This window comes from Geospiza fortis, unplaced genomic scaffold (assembly GCF_000277835.1).
Source record: "Geospiza fortis unplaced genomic scaffold, GeoFor_1.0 scaffold27, whole genome shotgun sequence".
NCBI lineage: Eukaryota > Metazoa > Chordata > Aves > Passeriformes > Thraupidae > Geospiza > Geospiza fortis.
In genome coordinates this window covers 5,644,481-5,664,232 of record NW_005054329.1, presented here as the reverse complement: position 1 = coordinate 5,664,232, position 19,752 = coordinate 5,644,481, and the positions used below count along the sequence as shown (strand labels likewise).

The window sequence follows — 19,752 nt, the reverse complement described above, 5'->3', positions numbered from 1 at the left end:
GCCCTGCTCGGGGCTGCGAGCAGCTCACGGCCCCCGGACCGCGGCTCTGCCAGCCTGAGGTGACCGCAAATTCCATGAAAAAGCTGCGGAGATTGCAGGAGGAATGAACACTGACGTGTGAGCCTTGTTGCTAAGGCAGGCACAGTGACGTTTGGACGTTTGGTTGTCACTCGTGGTGATTCGAAGGCTCTGTCAGTCCCTGCCCTGTTCCTGAACTGAAGGAAGTGCTGCTGTGTTCCTTCAAAATTGCGGCTAGAATATGAAAGTTTGTAAGTGAATAGTGCCATCATGTAATTGTACAAAACGTTTCCACTGTTTAAAACAATTTCCATTGTCGGTATGTTAGGAATTATAGTCTGTCCTTTCCTCATCCAGTGCTTTACAGAGGAAACTAGGGCACACCAACTTTTGTTTTTTGGGTTCATGTACTTGATGTTTGAGCCTTGGTATTCTCTTAAATCAAAAGGAAGAGGATGTTAAGAAATTGGCACCTTTTCCTCTAAATCATTTTATTATTTCTGTAACAGGTGTATCTCGCCTGTCACTGAAGATAGTTCCTCTACACCCAAGACTGTGTGCAGGAAAGCCAAGAGCTTGAAAATAGCTGTAAGTAATTTTACTTAGGCTGACAATATCCTTTCTGCCAGAGTCAGGTTAGTGCTGCTGGTGGCTTTGTGTAAGATTTGCAATTACATTATGCCTTTACATCAACTGAGGCTCCAAGATGATGATCTGAACCTTGTGTCTCTAGACTTTTCTGTGTTATGTCAGGTTATGGTTATGTGTTTCTGTGGAGATTAAAGAAATGCTATGATGCAACGGCTTTAAAGGATTTATGCTTAAAAAAGATGCTCAAAGTTAAGCACATATGAAGGAGCATACAGGTTCAGGGTTCTAGGATGGATTGGTATGATGATTTCCTGATGCTTTTTCTTAACTTTTCAATTAATTCTCTTCTTCTCCCTGCTTCAAATTTCTCTTTGTAATCAGATCTTTTTGGTTATGGGAACCCTTGATTTTCTCACTTGCTTTAAGACTTTGAACTTCAATGTTCTTACAGACACCTGCTATTGATCCAGCTGTGTTTGATCTTCAGTAACCAAGTTAAAAGCAGAAAATACTGGAAGCAGAGGAATTGTTTGTGTTAATCCTGGCTTTACAGAAGAATAGCATGAAGTTCAAAATGGCAGATGCTACTGCTAAAAAGCTCAGATGTTAACCAAGGCTGGCCACTGTTTCTCTCTGAACACTGAAGGAAATGTTGTTATTTCCAGTTTCCGTATTCACAGGTTTCCCTTCATTGCATTTCCCTTTCCCATTTGTGGGAGAAGAGCCATGAAGAACCGTTGCTCATCTCCCCCTTTGCACGTCCATGTGGATGAAAACACCCCTGTCCATGTCCATATTAAAAAGGGGCAGAAAACCGCACCTGCAAAATGCCAGGTAGGAGTGTGTACCTGGTTGGTTGTAAGGTCTGCAGAGAAGGTGAATGGCCCTAGAAGCATCACAAAATCTTCCAGGTCTGTTCTACTGTTGTGTTAGAGTTATGAGACTTCATTTCATGTTCAGTGGTGAATTTGCAGTGACACATTTGCTATGTTATTTGTTGAAATATGATTTTGGTGTGATACAGAATTGCTTTTCATGTTCATGTGAGAAATGTTGCTTCCAGTGTGATATAAATTTATTTCTTGGATGTGTGTCCTGATAATGTTTTCTATTTGGCTTCATATCTGTTTTTAGGAGGAGAGCTTTGAGGAGAGGTAGGCTTTAGGCATTTCAAGTAGCATCTTGATTGCATTAAAATAAATGTACTTAGAAAAAGAATCTTCATTCAGACCGTCTTCTGGCATTAAGGACATTCTCTGTCCGCTGAGTTCTGCAGCCAAGATCTCTTCCCAGCCTTATCCACAGGAGGCACAAGGCAAAACTGAAGCTGAGGTTCTAGCTATCCCATATCCTCTTTTGTTGCTGGATATTTATGGAAAATTGTTCTGAAAAGTTGATGGAAGTTGCTATCTCGTTCTTCCTCATCTACAGACATCCTGTTCTAAGTCTTCTATTAATTCTGTGTTTGTTGCTAATGACAAATTTCATAATGGGATGCAATGACAGTGAAAATAATGAATTAATTGCCAGTAGGGAATGTTTACAGCATCTGATTTTTCTCTGAGGTTAGAATTATGCAAAAACACTTTAACTCTCTTTCAGTTAGAGCAGCTCAAGTTCAATACAAATAAATGTGGATCTTCTAGTTGACTACAGAGTAGGGAAAACACTTCCAGGGCTTCCCAAAATCGATCATGGTGTCAAATGATATAGCTGCTTTTTTGTGAGGTGAATCTGGGATGGAGAAGGGATCTCCCAGGGTTCTGTCAGGTCCTACATCCAGCCATCCTGTCAGCTGAGTGTGCAATCACCTTTCCTTTTGGCTGGTGCCTGCCGGCTGAAGGCCTGCCCTGCTCGGGGCTGCGAGCAGCTCACGGCCCCCGGACCGCGGCTCTGCCAGCCTGAGGTGACCGCAAATTCCATGAAAAAGCTGCGGAGATTGCAGGAGGAATGAACACTGACGTGTGAGCCTTGTTGCTAAGGCAGGCACAGTGACGTTTGGACGTTTGGTTGTCACTCGTGGTGATTCGAAGGCTCTGTCAGTCCCTGCCCTGTTCCTGAACTGAAGGAAGTGCTGCTGTGTTCCTTCAAAATTGCGGCTAGAATATGAAAGTTTGTAAGTGAATAGTGCCATCATGTAATTGTACAAAACGTTTCCACTGTTTAAAACAATTTCCATTGTCGGTATGTTAGGAATTATAGTCTGTCCTTTCCTCATCCAGTGCTTTACAGAGGAAACTAGGGCACACCAACTTTTGTTTTTTGGGTTCATGTACTTGATGTTTGAGCCTTGGTATTCTCTTAAATCAAAAGGAAGAGGATGTTAAGAAATTGGCACCTTTTCCTCTAAATCATTTTATTATTTCTGTAACAGGTGTATCTCGCCTGTCACTGAAGATAGTTCCTCTACACCCAAGACTGTGTGCAGGAAAGCCAAGAGCTTGAAAATAGCTGTAAGTAATTTTACTTAGGCTGACAATATCCTTTCTGCCAGAGTCAGGTTAGTGCTGCTGGTGGCTTTGTGTAAGATTTGCAATTACATTATGCCTTTACATCAACTGAGGCTCCAAGATGATGATCTGAACCTTGTGTCTCTAGACTTTTCTGTGTTATGTCAGGTTATGGTTATGTGTTTCTGTGGAGATTAAAGAAATGCTATGATGCAACGGCTTTAAAGGATTTATGCTTAAAAAAGATGCTCAAAGTTAAGCACATATGAAGGAGCATACAGGTTCAGGGTTCTAGGATGGATTGGTATGATGATTTCCTGATGCTTTTTCTTAACTTTTCAATTAATTCTCTTCTTCTCCCTGCTTCAAATTTCTCTTTGTAATCAGATCTTTTTGGTTATGGGAACCCTTGATTTTCTCACTTGCTTTAAGACTTTGAACTTCAATGTTCTTACAGACACCTGCTATTGATCCAGCTGTGTTTGATCTTCAGTAACCAAGTTAAAAGCAGAAAATACTGGAAGCAGAGGAATTGTTTGTGTTAATCCTGGCTTTACAGAAGAATAGCATGAAGTTCAAAATGGCAGATGCTACTGCTAAAAAGCTCAGATGTTAACCAAGGCTGGCCACTGTTTCTCTCTGAACACTGAAGGAAATGTTGTTATTTCCAGTTTCCGTATTCACAGGTTTCCCTTCATTGCATTTCCCTTTCCCATTTGTGGGAGAAGAGCCATGAAGAACCGTTGCTCATCTCCCCCTTTGCACGTCCATGTGGATGAAAACACCCCTGTCCATGTCCATATTAAAAAGGGGCAGAAAACCGCACCTGCAAAATGCCAGGTAGGAGTGTGTACCTGGTTGGTTGTAAGGTCTGCAGAGAAGGTGAATGGCCCTAGAAGCATCACAAAATCTTCCAGGTCTGTTCTACTGTTGTGTTAGAGTTATGAGACTTCATTTCATGTTCAGTGGTGAATTTGCAGTGACACATTTGCTATGTTATTTGTTGAAATATGATTTTGGTGTGATACAGAATTGCTTTTCATGTTCATGTGAGAAATGTTGCTTCCAGTGTGATATAAATTTATTTCTTGGATGTGTGTCCTGATAATGTTTTCTATTTGGCTTCATATCTGTTTTTAGGAGGAGAGCTTTGAGGAGAGGTAGGCTTTAGGCATTTCAAGTAGCATCTTGATTGCATTAAAATAAATGTACTTAGAAAAAGAATCTTCATTCAGACCGTCTTCTGGCATTAAGGACATTCTCTGTCCGCTGAGTTCTGCAGCCAAGATCTCTTCCCAGCCTTATCCACAGGAGGCACAAGGCAAAACTGAAGCTGAGGTTCTAGCTATCCCATATCCTCTTTTGTTGCTGGATATTTATGGAAAATTGTTCTGAAAAGTTGATGGAAGTTGCTATCTCGTTCTTCCTCATCTACAGACATCCTGTTCTAAGTCTTCTATTAATTCTGTGTTTGTTGCTAATGGCAAATTTCATAATGGGATGCAATGACAGTGAAAATAATGAATTAATTGCCAGTAGGGGTTCTTCCTCATCTACAGACATCCTGTTCTAAGTCTTCTATTAATTCTGTGTTTGTTGCTAATGACAAATTTCATAATGGGATGCAATGACAGTGAAAATAATGAATTAATTGCCAGTAGGGAATGTTTACAGCATCTGATTTTTCTCTGAGGTTAGAATTATGCAAAAACACTTTAACTCTCTTTCAGTTAGAGCAGCTCAAGTTCAATACAAATAAATGTGGATCTTCTAGTTGACTACAGAGTAGGGAAAACACTTCCAGGGCTTCCCAAAATCGATCATGGTGTCAAATGATATAGCTGCTTTTTTGTGAGGTGAATCTGGGATGGAGAAGGGATCTCCCAGGGTTCTGTCAGGTCCTACATCCAGCCATCCTGTCAGCTGAGTGTGCAATCACCTTTCCTTTTGGCTGGTGTCAGCTTCCTTTGGTGGCTGCTACCTCATCTCATCTGATGCATCCTGTGAAACACTGCTGATAGCTCTGTATTAATGATCTTTCGTTTGGTTTTGCAGCACTAAAAATTGCAAATGGTTCTTTAAGGGTCTGTAATTTGTTTTACTTTCTCTTTCTTTAGCAAAAGCACAAACAGAAATCTAAAGGGGACGGTGTGCGAGCCGTTCGGGTGAAAACTAAGGCCCCTTGGATACCCCCAGGCAAAACAAGCACTCGTGATACCATCTTGAAGTGGGAGGTACACCTGGTTTTGCTCTTTAAAACAAGCTTTGAGGTTTAGCCAAGGTTGAAGAGAGCAGTTGTGTAGTGAGAGAGTTGGGCAGATCTGAAAGAAGGCTACTGTCCCCTACCATCTATTTGAAGTGTCTTCTGAAAATCTTTTCCAATGTAAATCTTTTTCAGTCTTTTTTAATGTATAAAAACTGAGAATTCATAAACAGCCTGTGGCCATGCCTTTCTATCTCTAGAAGCCAGACACAATTATTTTTTTATTGTGATTTTACTGGTGCACTTCAAGATCTCATCTGGAGGCTCAGTGAGGGGCTGCTGTTCTCAGTGTCTTCCAAAGCATGGAGCATTTGTGTAGCATTGCATCATATTTTCTTTCTCATGGGTTGATAGTTTTGCCTGTTGTATTCCTGGCACTTCCTAGATGAGGATTTGAGCTTTGATTAGATTTTCTTCTTTTTCTTTGTACTCTTTCTGCATTCTTGACCTTTCCCAGATGGAAAGAGAAGAGCTGTTTGTAAACAATATTTTTTCTTTCCTAACCTTGCTGCAGTGATGTGACCCAGTCTCTGTTTTTTGGCAATGTTAAAATACTATTTATAATGTTATACTAAAAAAATTATCCCCTTTATTCCCTAGCAAGAATCAGGTGGGCATCTAGAAGCTCCACCTATCACTGAGTGTGACAGGATGCAGTCCGTAATGCGCCTCAGTGACCTCTCCACAGACGATGATGATCCCACCTGCTGCAAAATTAACAAATATGAGAAGAAGATAGACAGCCTAATGAATATGGTGGGAACACTGAAGAAAGAGGTGAGGAGACAGTGGAAAGACCTGCTGGCTGGGGCTTTGTAGCTGATCCTTTGACAAGAGGGGGCTGGAGGCAGGTCTTGGTGCAATGGATGGCTGCCCATGTTGTTGGTAGCTTGCTTGAAAATCAATCTGGATTGTTTAGAATAGCTGAACTATCCTGGTGAGAAATTCACTAAGCCACATTATAAAACATTTCAAAATAATATTAATTTAATAAGGTATTGCTGTGCTTTAGTTTCCAAACGATCTCTCCTGCTCAAGCCCAAAATCTGAAAACTGATGATTCCAGGAAGTGAATACAATGCATTGATGTTTTATTGTCAAAAAATCCCCTTATTCAATGAGATTGTTTCTTCTGATTCAGTTTCCAAAATGTGCAGCCCAGTGATGTTGTGTTTTCCAGACAAATAGGCTCTTATGTACTTGACACCACTTAAAAATATGTGGGAGATGTTCCCAACTCTCATAAAATGCATCAAGATGGGCATAAACTGCATTTTTAACATCAAGTTAACACTCAGAGTGGCAAATTCTGCATTATTATTTTACTCAAAGCTACATGGGCATCAAATCAGTGAACAGGAATAGGATTTGAGTCAAGTAGATTCTTACATCAAGCATTTTCCATTTTATTTATGCTACAAAATTTAGTGGAATTACTTGCATGATTATAAAACAAAAATCAAGTTTAGAACCACAGAATCATTAAGAATCACAGAATGAACTAGGTTGGAAAGACCTCTGAGACCATCAAGTCCAACCTATGACCTTAACACCTCCTCATCAACTCAACAATGTCACTGAGTGCCACGTCCAGGTTTTTTTTAAACACATCCAGGGATGGTGACTTCACCACCTCCTTGGGCAGTCCTTTCCAATACCTGAACAGCCCTTTCTGTGAAGAATATTCCCTGACACAGCTTGAGGCCATTTCCTCATGTCCTGTCACTTGTCGCTTGGGAGGAGATGCTTAATTTTTTTTTATACTTTCAATAAGTTAATTGACTATGAGTGGTTGACTGATTTGGGATGTAGATTCCGTGTATCGCTTCCAAAGCCCCTGCTTTAAGTTTTATTCCAATATCCTCAGGTCAAGATTCAGCAAATGGAGGAACAGGAGGAAATCACAAAGCGTCTCCTGGAGGAGCAGAAGGAAGAACTGAATGAGATGACACAAGAGCTGGTAGAAACAGAGAATGAGAACACGCGGCTCCGGCGCAACATTGAGCGTATAAAGGAGGAGAAGGACCTGACTGTGTAAGAAAGCTTCACTTCTCACTGTTCTGAACTTGTGGTATCCACAGGCACCTCCCTTCTTTACTGCTGACATGATTTGAGGTTGTAGCTGCTGCTGAAGAACTGATGCACTTGGATTTTTTGTCGCCTTTTAGAGGGGGGTTCCAGATTGCAGTAGCTGCAGAGAAGGGCTGTAGCATGATTTTTGGAATGGGAAAATATCCCTACTTTGAGAGGAACCTGAGAGCAGCTGGCTTGTGTGGAGGGTCAGCCTAGCTCTGCTGTTAGTATATTGAAGATTAAGGGGTTCTGCTTGAATTGTGATGATATTGATAGAACAATAGAATGAATAAACATGGAGCTGAAAACTAGAGGACAATTTTTTACCTTTATAAAGATCATACAGAGCCAGGAGTGACAGCCCCTGAGAGGACTGAACCATGGGCTTTTTTCTTAGTGATCCTGGAGGTCTGCAAGTCTGACATTTTTGCATCTATTTTGTATCTAAAGAATTAATGAAGTTTGTGTCTCCAGGGGGACATTAGTGTTTTAGGAGAGTTAGTTTTAATTTTCCTTAAGAAATATTACTTGGAAGTTAATACTTTCGGTTCCTTTCTCAGAAAACTCTAGGAATGCTTCTGAGATTACAAGTGCTGGCTAAAAACGTTGAACTGCATATCTTTGTGTTCTCTTCTGGTTTTTTGTTTGGCCATTTGGAGTCTTATTTCTGGTGTGGCATAAGCGCCCAGGAAAAGCACAGCATTGTGTTTCGAGTTTAGCAGTGTGTTCACTTTTGGTATAAGCCTGATTTGTCCCCTCTGAATGTCATAGCTGTGATCTTAGCCAGCTCCTGGTGTCTGCTTACTGCTTTTTCTCAAAACAGCTTCCACGCTGAAAGAGGGTAGATCTTAAACAGTTTTTGTTTAGAGCTTTTATCCTCTGATTTGAGGTTTTTATGAATTTTAACCCAATCAACTCTACATTAACAGTGGCTGGTAAAGCTGCCAAAGCTGCTTGTTCCTCTGATGGCCGAATTCTCCTTGCAGGCTACAGAAGGAGTGCTTGCAGCAGGAGAAGGAATGTTTGATGACCAAGCTGAGTGAAGCAGAAAGGGATGGAGCAGCAGCTGCCAGACAGATCCATGCCCTGAGAAATACCATTGGAAGACTCAACATTGTAGGTGTTCCTTTTTGTTCTTGCCTTACTACGTTGTCCTGTTATATGGCTGTCTTAAAAAAGTAAAGTTATAGTTGCTAATCCACTAAAATCTAAGGAAAAGTGGAGGAATTTAACCACCCTTAAGGTGTTTGCTGGTTTGGTTTTAAAGTGGGGTATTTACTTCCCGTTACCTTCAGCACAGAAGTGAACAATTACATTCTTCTGTTTGTTTTGTGGGTTTTGAGTTACTATGTTTAGTTTTTCTCATTCCTTTATTTATTTTTGTTTCTTCATTTGTTTGTTTAATGTTTTTCCTTCAGGAGAAGCACATGAGCAGCACAGATATAAATGCTCTAACAAGACAAAAAGAGCTTCTCCTCCAGAAGTTGAGCACCTTTGAAGAAACCAACCGGACACTCCGAGAACTTCTTGCAGAGCATCAGTCTCGGGAGGTGAGAACTGCTGGGTGTGGAACCTGGCTGATCACAGGAGGCTGTATTGTCTCGTGGGCTGGAAGGGAATTTTGAGTTTGAAATCTTTCAACTCTTTTTCCCAGCCCTGCAGTAGACCCTGTCAACCCATAAATGTTGGATATTTTTTATTTGGGATTTTTCTTTATCTCTGCCTAATTCATAGAGTAAAACTGGCTTTTCTGCTCTGAGGATGGTAGAGTCTCTAAGTCTTTGACTGCATTAAAAGGTTCATGCCCTGCTGTGTTGCCCAGCTGTCTCTTCTGGATATGGCTGGATCTGCTGATCCTGCTGGTCTCAAACGCTGCTGTTGCTGGAGTCTGAGGACTTGATATGGCCTCAGCTAATGGGAGCCTATGGATATTTGGAACTTTGATTTTGTAGGCTCTGAGGGCAACAACAGAGAAATTGGAAACAATTCTGTGCTGCATGTACAGAACCATTCTCTACTGTTTATAAGAGCAGTAGAAAAACAAAATTTCTATTTTTTCTGTAGTTTATATTCCATTTCAGCAAAAGCAGGCTGGTGGTAACAGTTACCTTAGCCATCAGTGAGGTTGGATAAAAGGTCTGAATTCTTCCACATGACTTTCCCTGAGTAGTGGGAGAGTTCAGAATGATCTTACATTGCCTCATGCTCTTTATTTTAATCTTTGACTGGGAAGTGGAAGAGCTTTCTGGGATGGATAATGATATGTGAAATATTTAGTGAGTTTGATGTTTCTGTATATCTTCTAAGAATTGGTGCTGCAACTGGGAGGAAATAGTTGATTTTCCCAGTTCCATTTAAAGAACCTGTATAAAATGGACTTTTTAGTTAACAATTTTTCTCATGCATTTATTTTGTAGAAAGATGCCCAGAAGGTTATGGATCGACAAGCAACGCTGCTGAAAAGGCTGGCTGACTTAGATGCAGAGAACATGGTGAGCAAACCACAATCTGTCGTTTCTTTAATGATACAGCAGAGAGATCTAAAATGACAAGGCCTTCTTTGTCTTATATTACACTGTCAAATCTTACTCTAGTGCCTTTTAGGTCAATAGAATCATTATTTGAGCTTTTGTGGTAATCAGAGCTACTACACTGCTCCTCTGGTTAACAACCTGCATTTAAAAGTGGGTAGAGTTTCACTGCCTTCGAAGTATGGGGGCTTAGAATGGGAATAATTCTGTGTATTGGGCTCTGTCACTGAATGAGTTACCTGAATGAGTGCCAGTTTTTTGTTAATTTCCTTCTCTGTAAACTGAGACAAGAGTTCCTGTATTTACAGAAGCTGCAAAACTTGCTGTGAGACATAGGTAAATGCCCTTTTTAGTCTGTGGAGTGTATATGGTCCTGACTGGATATCCTGTGCCCTGTTGCACAAATGTATGTGTATCCCTTTTGCTTCCTGCTTGAGTAGAATGCATCCTGTTTTTCTGGGGATGAGGATGCTGTTGTTGTGGATAACGGGCCATGCCACAGATCAGGTGGTCTTGACAAGGAGGCAGTTACACCTCTTGCCATCTACCTGCCATCCTAAATGTGTTTGTTCCTGAACATGTGCATGGTATTTGTTTTTCCAGCAACTTCAAATCAGGCTTCAGGGAAAAGAAAAAGAAGTGGAAACCCTCACACTTCAAATAGTGGCAGAAAAGGTAATTTTGTTTTTCTATTTTTCCCTCTTTTCTACTTTCCAGTTCTGTAAAACCCCAGGCAGTCCAAAATATGAGGTTGTTTGCAGACTGCTGTTTTGAGATCAGATGACTGGCTTGCTTATAAAACTAGGCAGATACCAATACTCACACTGTTGTGGGTTCCATATTCTGTTAATAAGACACCTCTGACAGGGATGGATAGGTAGAATTCTCTTTGCTTGGGCACTGAATTGCCATTCTGTTTAAGGTCCTGTTTGTTCCCAATGGCAAATTACAGTCTGTTCCTTAGTTTAGGAATTAAAGGGGGGAATGCAGTGGAAGAGATCAGATATGAAGGATATTTTGCTCTAGAATATACCTTTCACGCTAGTCCTTCACATGTGTTGTAAAATACATGGCTGCTCATTTGGTCCCTTGTGGTTGGACTGAAGAGCTGTGAGAGTCCACCTGGAGGTGGCTGGAGGTCATTCAGTGAAGAAATCTGAGCTTACTACTGCCTATTGTAAAGTGTTTCTTCTATTAACTTGTTGAGTAAATCATATTTGTCTTGTTCTTGCTTATCTAGGAACAGGCAAAGAAAGCCTTTGAACTTGCCAGATCCCTGGAGTCTGTGAAAGCCCATTTACAAGCCCAGCTGAGGAGCAGAGAAGCTGAGAACGACCGTCTGCTCGCACAGCTGCAGGTATGGCTGCACTGCTCCCTGGGGATTGTCTCTTCCTTTGCTCCCATGGACTGAATTCACTCACAAGGGGAGTAGCAGAAGCTTCTTATGGAGTCTGGTTGACTGAAATATTGGCTGGTGATGTTTATTGCATTAACACACAGCATGATTTTCAAATTAAGTAAGAAAAGAGAAATCTTTTCACTTCTGAGGCCTGAGGCAAAATCTTAGCCTTAAGGTCTATGTGCATTAATTAGATTTTCTTTTTCCTAAGTTAGTTGCGCCATAATTATTGAAAAGATGGCTTTGGTTTAGTCAAGCATCAAGACAAACTGAAACTATTTAATTTGCTTTTTTGGAAGAATGCTGTGCCAGTTTGATCACCTTCATTCATCTGTTCTCCAGTATAAATGAGGAGGAGAAAGTTGCTCTCGTGTATTTTGACTAGACTTTTATATTTAGCATATGTTGGGATGATGTTACAAGGAACATAAGTGTGCTAATAGTTTAAAGGAGCTTTAATCTGGTCTAGTAAGAGCTGCATAAAGCAACATTATTATATGCAAACATTTCATCAATAAAAAGAATTTTCTCAGGTAGATCAAAAGACTGTTAAAACAGTATTTATTTTGATCAGGAGAGAAATCAGTATTTTAGGAAGCAGTTTATGAAAGAAGAAAAGAAGACTCCTGGAAGAAAAGGAGGATGTCATGCTGCCATCTCTTTCAGCATTTAGACAGGATTGTGTAGATGAAACCTGACTGCAAATACCTCCAGACTGAACACTGGGAATTTGTGCCTGGTTCTCATCATCATTTCTAGGAAATTAGTTGCTGCTTTGGGTTTGCAGGTGTAATATGTGCATTAATCCATATTGTGGTTCCCTTGCAGAATATGGAGATCAGTGAAAATCACACTAAGGAAGAGATGGATCTTCTTCTGGAGCAGCTGCAAGACCTGAGGTGCAAAGCAGAGAGTGATAAAGAGGCCCTGAAGAAAGCAGTCCGTGCACAGAAAGAGCGGGCAGAGCGGAGTGAGGAGTATGTGCAGAGACTGACTGCCCAGCTAGCAGAAAAGGTACCTGCTGACGCAGGAGAGGCCTAGTTTGAGGTCATGATTTTAAATTCTTGACTTCTAGTAGCAGCCCAGGGGAGATTCTTTTCTCTCGACTAATGGAATTTATTTCTGTCTTAATGCCATGGCCCATTTATGCCAAGTTTAGAACAAATCCAGTTTGCTTAGCTGTCACTGTATTCACTGCATGTCCTCAGTTAAGGGCATTTCTGTGTGTTGTCTGCATATCTCACACCAGTGATGATTTTGCCTTCTCCCTTACTTTTTTCCCTCTTGTATTTCCCTGGTCTGACAGGAAACCGCTGTTGCTGAGGCCCAGTGCAATCTTGAGGGCTGGAGGAATCGCTGCAGCAAAGCAATGAAGGAGAAGGATGACCTTGAACTGGAAGTTGTTACACTGAACAGGTTAGAGTAAAATCAGTGCAGAGAAAGAAGCATGAGTGGGAATGAGTTCAAAGCTCAAGGATAATTTAATTGAATAATAGCATTGAAATGAATATTTTAATTGGATTGCTTGTAAATAACCAAGCAAAATCAGCACTGCCTAAGGGCTAGAGCAGAGTTTGAAGAGGTGGAGAGAGATATGTGACTTCTGCTGCTGACGTGCCACAGCAAGGGCAGACTCTGTAAGCTTTGCTGTCTCTTAAAACTGTTTTTTGTCATTTTGTAATGCTTTGAATTAAGATGATTTTTGTTTTGAGATCTTTTTGAATAACTGTAATGGAAGATATGAAAAGACATAAGCAGTATAGTTGATGCCAGTTTTGTTGTGAAGGTAAATAAATATGTTGGTATCACTGCAGTACAGATGTTGCTGCAGGGAAAAGTAAGTAGGTATGAGGTGAGAGGTGTATCTTTATCCTGTGCATCTTTGAGACAATTCAGTTGAGCTCCAGGGGGACAACTCCAGTGAATTTCCAGGAGGTATAAAAAGATTGAAATAGTCAAACAGTGTTAACAGAGAGGTGTGCATACATGACTAGAGAAGGAAGATGAAAGGATAGGGAAAAGCCATGTTCCTGAAGCTAGTTTTCAAAGGTTAGGAGCCTTACTCTTCTTGTCACTTAAGGATTAATTTTCTTTCTGTGTGGCAGCCGTGTTGCAGACCTGACGGAACAACTGGCAAGGATCCAGGAACAGACACGGGACGAAAACGAAGCTTTGGTGGATAAACTACAGCAATTGACTGGAGAGAACAGTGCTTTGAAGAAAGACAATGAAAAACTAAAGGTCAGTGACTCTGAGGGTTTGAAGATGAAATGCTGGGAGGAAAAGAAGGTGGAATTATAACAACTTGCTTGGCCACTGAGGACAGAGTAAAATTTCACCCATTGTTCCTATACAGTTTAAACCAGTTCATATAACCTGACTGAGACAGGGCCAGTGTGCTGGGAGCAGGCACAGGGAGTGTACATACTGGGAGAACTGTGTTCCTTCCATGTTTTGGCTAGAAGTATCTCCAACTACTGTTTCATCTAGCTGGGATCTTGAATCTTGTCCTTACACCTTCATGCTGCTGACCAGAGAACAAATAGCTGTTGTAGCTTATAGAGAGAGAATGGTAATCTCCAGAACAAAAAAATGACTGGCATATTTCTTCTGTTGTCCTTTACCATGAGTGATCTTGTGGGTGACCTACATCTTTTTTTCCATCCCAAACCTCTGTGCTCTGCTGATGCAAATTTGGCAGTCTATTGAAGTCTGGAAAGTTTTGGCAACTTGCATGGACAAAACTGTATTTTCTTAGTCTAGGCATCATTAGATAGCTCACATGGCAGGTACTTCCAAGCACTCAATGGAAGATGCTTTCTTTTTTTCAGGCTGCTCTGATTTCAATGGAGGACAAACTGAACCAGGCACAGATGGAATTGCAACATCTCCAGAACTCTGTCAGGAGCTACGAAGGGTTGATTGAAACCTACACGGCACAGGTAGGTCTCAGAACCTTCAGCCCTTGCACAAAGGTGTTTTCTCCTTCCACTGTGGCTTATTCTGTAATGCCTTAGCTATTGCTAGCTGGAGCAGTTTCAATTATTCCAAGGCATTGCAAACATGTGTTGAAAACTATAACAGATGAAGTCTGGGGTCTTTTTTTGAATGTCCAGGCACAGATGGCCCGAAAGGAAGCTGATGAGCTGGCAGCAAGACTGGAGAAGTGTGAAAAAGAGAACGAGATGTTAAAGGAGGAAATGAACAGGGAGATTGAAGAGGTAACTATCCCTCTAAAGACATGTTGTAGACATTCATGGGTCTTAGTGTTCTGAATCTAGTGAAAAACAGCTGGGAATAGGAAATAGAAGGCTTATCTTGCCTTTTGCATCAGTTTTTTCTCAGGACTTGTTCAATGGGTTTTGCAGAATGAACATAGCAGCTTCTTTCTGACTATATGGCATTCTTCAGAGGTGTATAAATTATTTAGTGTGTCCTTTGCTGCAGAAATAGTGGTTTTGAACAGTGGATTAGATAGGTTACACCGTAATCTAATGTGTAACAGCTGACCTCAGAAGCAGATTTTGTATTTCCAGTAAAATTGAAGCCCACAATCCAAAATACTCAATCTTACACAATCCAGAGGGAATTTCAGATCCTAAGTGAAAGCTTTTTGGAGCAGGAAAATACCTTAGGCTTTGAACTCCAGCACTGGCCAAATATCCACAGTGTCATCATGGTTGTGGACTAACAAAGCTTAATTCAAGTTGAGAAATTTTTTAGTCTTGATCCTATGAACATTTGAAAGTTCCTCACCTTCTCTTCTTTAATTACAGACTCGTGAGAAGTTCCAGAGCCAGCTTGCTGAACTGGAAAAGCTGCCTGAGATCCTGAAGTACACTGAGACACAGCTGGCAGAGTGCCATCAACAGCTCATGTGTTACGAGAAGAAGAACACAGACCTGTGTGGCATGATTGCAGATCTCCGTCAGCTGGTAAGGGACTGGCAGAAGGTACCCGTACCAGTGCAAACCTCAACTGCGAAATCAGAATGAGTTTCTAATCACAGCAAGGTTCAAACATCGCCTCTGTTCTCGTCTCTTTTTGAAAAGATTAAACGTGCACTGCAAAATAAAGTGTGTGCCATTTCTTTGTGCAAGAAGTTAGCGGCTTTGCTGGTAGCATTCCTTGATATTTGAAAGGTTTCTCATCCCTTGGGGCAGAATCTTTCTGGGACTTGTTAGCAGCCATGGAAGCACTTGCTAATGCCAGCCCTTGTTTCTGTTATCTCATCCTCTTGCCAACTTTCCCTCCTGTAGTTTTCTGGTGATGGTGCTGGCCCAACCATTTTCTCACTCTCATTTCAGGTTGTTTTCCCAGTTTCTGTTTTTTGTTCCCAGAAAGACTGTGTAAGTATTGCAGAACAATTTCAGACGGGATGACATCTACAGCTGTGCCTCACAACAGCACATGATCTCTATCTGACCACTTTAGTCTGCTTGGTTTGGAATTATAACCCTCCCTGGTGTGTTTCAGGCTCTGATGCTGTTGTGAGCTGCTGGCATGTTTGTGGCTGTTGTTCTTCTGTGTGTGTGCTTGGTTTGTAGCTGGTGCTGTACATGCAGGAATTTACAGGCCTGTTTTTTCTTTTGCAGTACAGATGAGTTTTCCTACGCCTTCCCAGATTGTAACTGGAAGCATCAGCAAAATGGATGTTTAGTTCCTTTCTATCTATGGTTCCCTTTCTGAAGCTCTCCAGAAGTTATGAATGGAACATATTTCCTTCTGAGAGCTGCATATGTTTCAGATGGCTGGACATGTGTGTGTGTGTGGTGACTACTCTGTGAAGTAATTAATTCCTGTAATTTTTAGATTGACCTCCAGGGGGACAAAATGGAGATGACAAGAGAGAGATATCAGTCTGCCCAAGAGGAGAAAAAGCAACTCACCTTGAAGGTGGAGGAGCTAGAAAGGTTAGAAATACTAGGCTCTCTTGCTTTTTTAACCTTCCATTTCTATTGTTTTTACAGGGGATTGAAACAGCTTCAGTTTTGTTCCAGTTCCCCACATGCCTCCAGGATACTGTGCATTTGCCTATCCCACAAGGTTCTCTAATCAGTAGCTATCCACTGAGAGTTATATGCTTTTGCAGCAGCACCTGTTGTGAATGTTGTTAGACAGGATGATGGCTTAGACAGCAAAGAAACCAGCTCCTTGTCCAATCTAGCCTGGCCATTCTGAGGTTATTAGATACTACAGTATTTTTACCTATCTTTATACATTTCTTTTAGTGACAGTTTCTCAGAAAATGCAGGTATATGGGTACTCTGTTGGTCCTTCAATATTTGAAATTTTGATTTGAGGACTGGAGAACTGTTTCCTGGGGCTCTCACCTTTCAAGCGGGAATAGAATCTATTACCAGAGGAGTCAGGACCTGACAAAAGGCAGAATGAAACACACTCCATTTAAAATGAATAGGTTTCCTTCCCTTATTGTCTTAAACTAGAAAACTAGAGTCCACGAGTGCCCAGAACATAGAATTCCTTCAGGTCATAGCAAAACGTGAGGAGTCGATCCACCAGTGTCAGCTGCGGCTGGAGGAGAAGAGCCGTGAGTGCAGCTCCCTGGCACGCCAGCTGGAGATGGCCATTGAGGATGCCAAAAGACAAGTGAGTAATTTTTCATGTTTGTGAGTTCACCCAAACCTACCCAGGCTGTGAAAGGGGAACAGCAAGAATGCTGAAAATATCTTCTCAGCTTATGACCAAACCCATTAAAATCATCATGTTCAGTGAAATACAAATAATGTGCTGGTGCTATTTGTCAGCACTGTTGAAGGACTGAACTTGGTTTGCAACAGAGAAAAGCACAAGACTGAGCTGCTGTTTATGTATGAGAATGTGTCAGTTAAATTTTAAAGGGTTTTTGTGGGCAATGGGTAGGGAAAAAACATTCTTCCACACACATCCCTTTAACAAAGTTGTTGTTCTGTGTAGGTGGAACAAGCTCGAGAACGAGCAGTCTCCAGAGAGAGGGCAGCCCAGTCCAAGGTGTTGGATTTGGAGACCCAGCTGAGCAGGAATAAAACAGAGCTGAACCAGTTGCATCGTAGCAAAGACGATGTGAGTGGCTTGTGGGGGATACTCTTGCTGTTCTGGTGGTGCCCTGGCAACAATTGGATTTCATAAATCATCCTGTGGATGTGCTGCTGAAGTCATGCAGAGCTGTGCCTGAATGTGATGTGCTGTTGTGTGTGTCCATGGATGTGTGACATAGGACATGTCTGCTGTCACCAGTTCAGGATTGTGTAGTAAGTGATAGGCAGGTCAGAGTACAATGATGTGAATGAACCTGGTGTAAAGGTATGTGTGCTTAAGAAAAGAATCAGACTTTCCTTGTGTTCAAGGTAGATTTGCACCAGGTATTATGGACAGATTTCAACTTCATTTTGCCTCTATCAGAGAGGGTGCAATTCCTCTACTAGATGAAAGGATTTCTTCTAGAGGACTGGCAATCTTTTGTCTTGTCCTATTTACCTTGGTTCCTTGCTTTCGTTTTACTTGGAATTGTGTTAGCTGATGGATCAGGTCAAGTTCCTTTTCAGAAAAGGGTGTGTTTCATTCCCGGTAACTACAGCTAACACATTTTAAAAGCCCAACTGATAAACCACATTATCGCCTGCTTTTATCAGCTGATTGCTGAATGGAGTTGGGAACGAGCAGAAATTATAAATATCACAGCACCATCTATGGTAATGTCATCTCCTGCTGTGCTAATTCTGGCTCTCCTCAGCGCTTTGGGGGAAGAGTTTAACACGAACAGGGTGAATGTTGCTGCCTTTCAGCCGCTTTTGTGCTCCCCTGTGCAGGCAGAGCGCCGATACGAGAGCCGCCTCCAGGACCTGCGGGATCGGCTGGAGCAGTCGGAGAGCACCAACCGCAGCATGCAGAACTACGTCCAGTTCCTCAAGTCTTCCTACGACAACGTTTTCAGGGAATGTCCTTTTCTGAGCTCCTCCCTCAGCCCCACTCGCTCTCTTCTCTGAGAGCAATGCTTTCCTTGCACCTTTTTTAAGCACACAGAAGCTTTGTTTCAAAAGCCATATAGATTTAGAAAACCGGATGGCATTTCAGGGTCACTCTTGGGAGATTTTTTTTTATTGCAGAATGACAAAATAAAATGATGTTGGCATCTGATCAAAATGTGGGGTATCAGACAATATCAGCAATACTGGTTTGGTGCTGGAGGTTGGTGTTACACCATAAACTGAGCCCCAAAACCAGGTGGTTTTGCATATAATGGAAAAGATCTTTTTCCTCCTGCTAGGTCATGATGGTTTCAGCTCTTAAAACCTGTCAGAGGTTTGTTGAGTGTGTTTATTCTTGTAAGAGCTCTCTTCGTGCTTCACTTCTCATTCAGTTTCACTGTTGGGGAGATCATGTGGGGGTTTTTTAAAATCTTTTTTTTATACTGTTGGTGTGATGCTGAAAATAACTGAGGTGCCTGGGCTCTACACTCACAAGAGATAGTCTCCTGCATAACCACAGTGTTTGTAACAATTTTATACCAGAAATTATGAGTTTGGTTTGGTTTTTTATACTTGATTCTTATATACTCCCTGATCCTTACCTTTATTTGTGAGTGTGATACTAATGTTGCTTTACTCCTCTTACCCTGATTTTCTGATCCTGACTATACCCACCCAGGACTGAGCCAAAACAATTAAATTTGAAGGAAATCGGTGTCATTTCATTTGGGATCTTGGTGCAAATGCCATGTGAGTTCTGGGGGTGTGTGAAATCCTGACTTTGCCTTAAGCCAATTAAGGAGCAGCTGGAGATATTCAACTTCTTCATAAAATTCTCCTGCATCTTCTGGAAAATCAGGTCTTTTGTGTTTCAAGTCTCTAAAGTCCATGTGCTCTCTGGTTTCCTATTGTTTCTTCTAAATGGCTCTTAGGAGGACAAAAATAAACCTTGTTTTTATTTTTCTCTTTTGTATCCTATTTATATGCTGTGTCGTATGGTCACTGGCAGTATTTGCCATGAAAGTTTTCTAAGCTAATCAGTTTTTGAAAGATCTGTAATTGTGTGTGTTTAACACTTGAAAAATCCCAGAAGTGCTAGGGGAGAAACCAATAAACTACATTTTAATTGGTTATGATGGGGATTTCTCTTCAGGTGCTGTGTGTGAGTTTGGAAAAGCAAACACATCCCGGGGCTGTTTTGCAGGTAGCTGAATTCCAAACTATTTCTGTGGTTCACGGGTGGAGTCTTCCCTCTCCTTCTGCAGCACAAGGCAGCTCTGGGCAAGAATACACAGAATAAATGGGAAATTGGTGAACCCGCGGCTGTTTCCCGGCCCGCTCCTTAGCGCAGCCCTGCCGGGGGCGGGACTCGAACCCGCGACGCCGGGCCGGGCCCCGCCACTCCGCCAGGGGGCGGCACCGCCCGTCCCGCCGGCATGCGGTGGGTGCGGCCAGCGCG

The 19,752-nt window shown here is 41.7% G+C and overlaps 2 protein-coding genes and 1 long non-coding RNA gene across 7 annotated transcripts in view; all 3 read left to right on the top strand.

Annotated features, from left to right (window-relative positions):
- The first annotated feature begins 34 nt into the window (after positions 1-34).
- LOC115947887 lies at positions 35-2,143 on the top strand. Of its 2 annotated transcripts, none has more exons than XR_004081748.1 (3): positions 35-269; positions 528-606; positions 1,290-2,143. It is a non-coding gene; the product is annotated as an uncharacterized LOC115947887 (long non-coding RNA). The 2 variants fall into 2 exon arrangements; XR_004081747.1 differs by having other exon boundaries at positions 1,275-2,139.
- A 323-nt stretch (positions 2,144-2,466) lies between these two features.
- ODF2 (outer dense fiber of sperm tails 2) lies at positions 2,467-19,429 on the top strand. Of its 4 annotated transcripts, none has more exons than XM_031057235.1 (21): positions 2,467-2,725; positions 2,984-3,062; positions 3,731-3,899; positions 5,177-5,293; positions 5,923-6,099; positions 7,190-7,356; positions 8,382-8,511; positions 8,814-8,945; positions 9,813-9,887; positions 10,530-10,601; positions 11,167-11,283; positions 12,154-12,339; positions 12,632-12,741; positions 13,431-13,566; positions 14,157-14,267; positions 14,442-14,546; positions 15,102-15,260; positions 16,138-16,238; positions 16,773-16,935; positions 17,263-17,388; positions 18,135-19,429. In XM_031057235.1, the coding sequence occupies exons 3-21, from the start codon at positions 3,792-3,794 to the stop codon at positions 18,309-18,311; spliced, it is 2,469 nt and encodes an 822-aa protein (XP_030913095.1). In that variant the 5' UTR covers positions 2,467-2,725; positions 2,984-3,062; positions 3,731-3,791; the 3' UTR covers positions 18,312-19,429. The 4 variants fall into 4 exon arrangements, with proteins under 4 accessions (XP_030913095.1, XP_005421371.2, XP_030913096.1 ...); XM_005421314.3 differs by having other exon boundaries at positions 3,746-3,899; positions 18,135-18,311; XM_031057236.1 differs by lacking the exons at positions 3,731-3,899; positions 5,177-5,293.
- A 300-nt stretch (positions 19,430-19,729) lies between these two features.
- The window catches only part of GLE1 (GLE1 RNA export mediator), a 9,948-nt gene continuing 9,925 nt past the window's right edge, over positions 19,730-19,752 (top strand). Inside the window, exon 1 of the mRNA XM_031057307.1 lies at positions 19,730-19,734. Coding sequence (XP_030913167.1) covers positions 19,730-19,734 — 5 coding nt within the window. The remainder of the gene's footprint in view (positions 19,735-19,752) is intronic.

Excerpts from the sequence above, each read along its gene's own strand:
- ODF2 (XM_031057235.1), top strand. The coding sequence starts at position 3,792 with ATGAAGAACCGTTGCTCATCTCCCCCTTTGCACGTCCATGTGGATGAA. Across the intron at positions 3,900-5,176 it reads CCGCACCTGCAAAATGCCAG|CAAAAGCACAAACAGAAATC; the intron begins GTAGGAGTGTGT and ends CTCTTTCTTTAG. Across the intron at positions 14,547-15,101 it reads TGAACAGGGAGATTGAAGAG|ACTCGTGAGAAGTTCCAGAG; the intron begins GTAACTATCCCT and ends CTTTAATTACAG.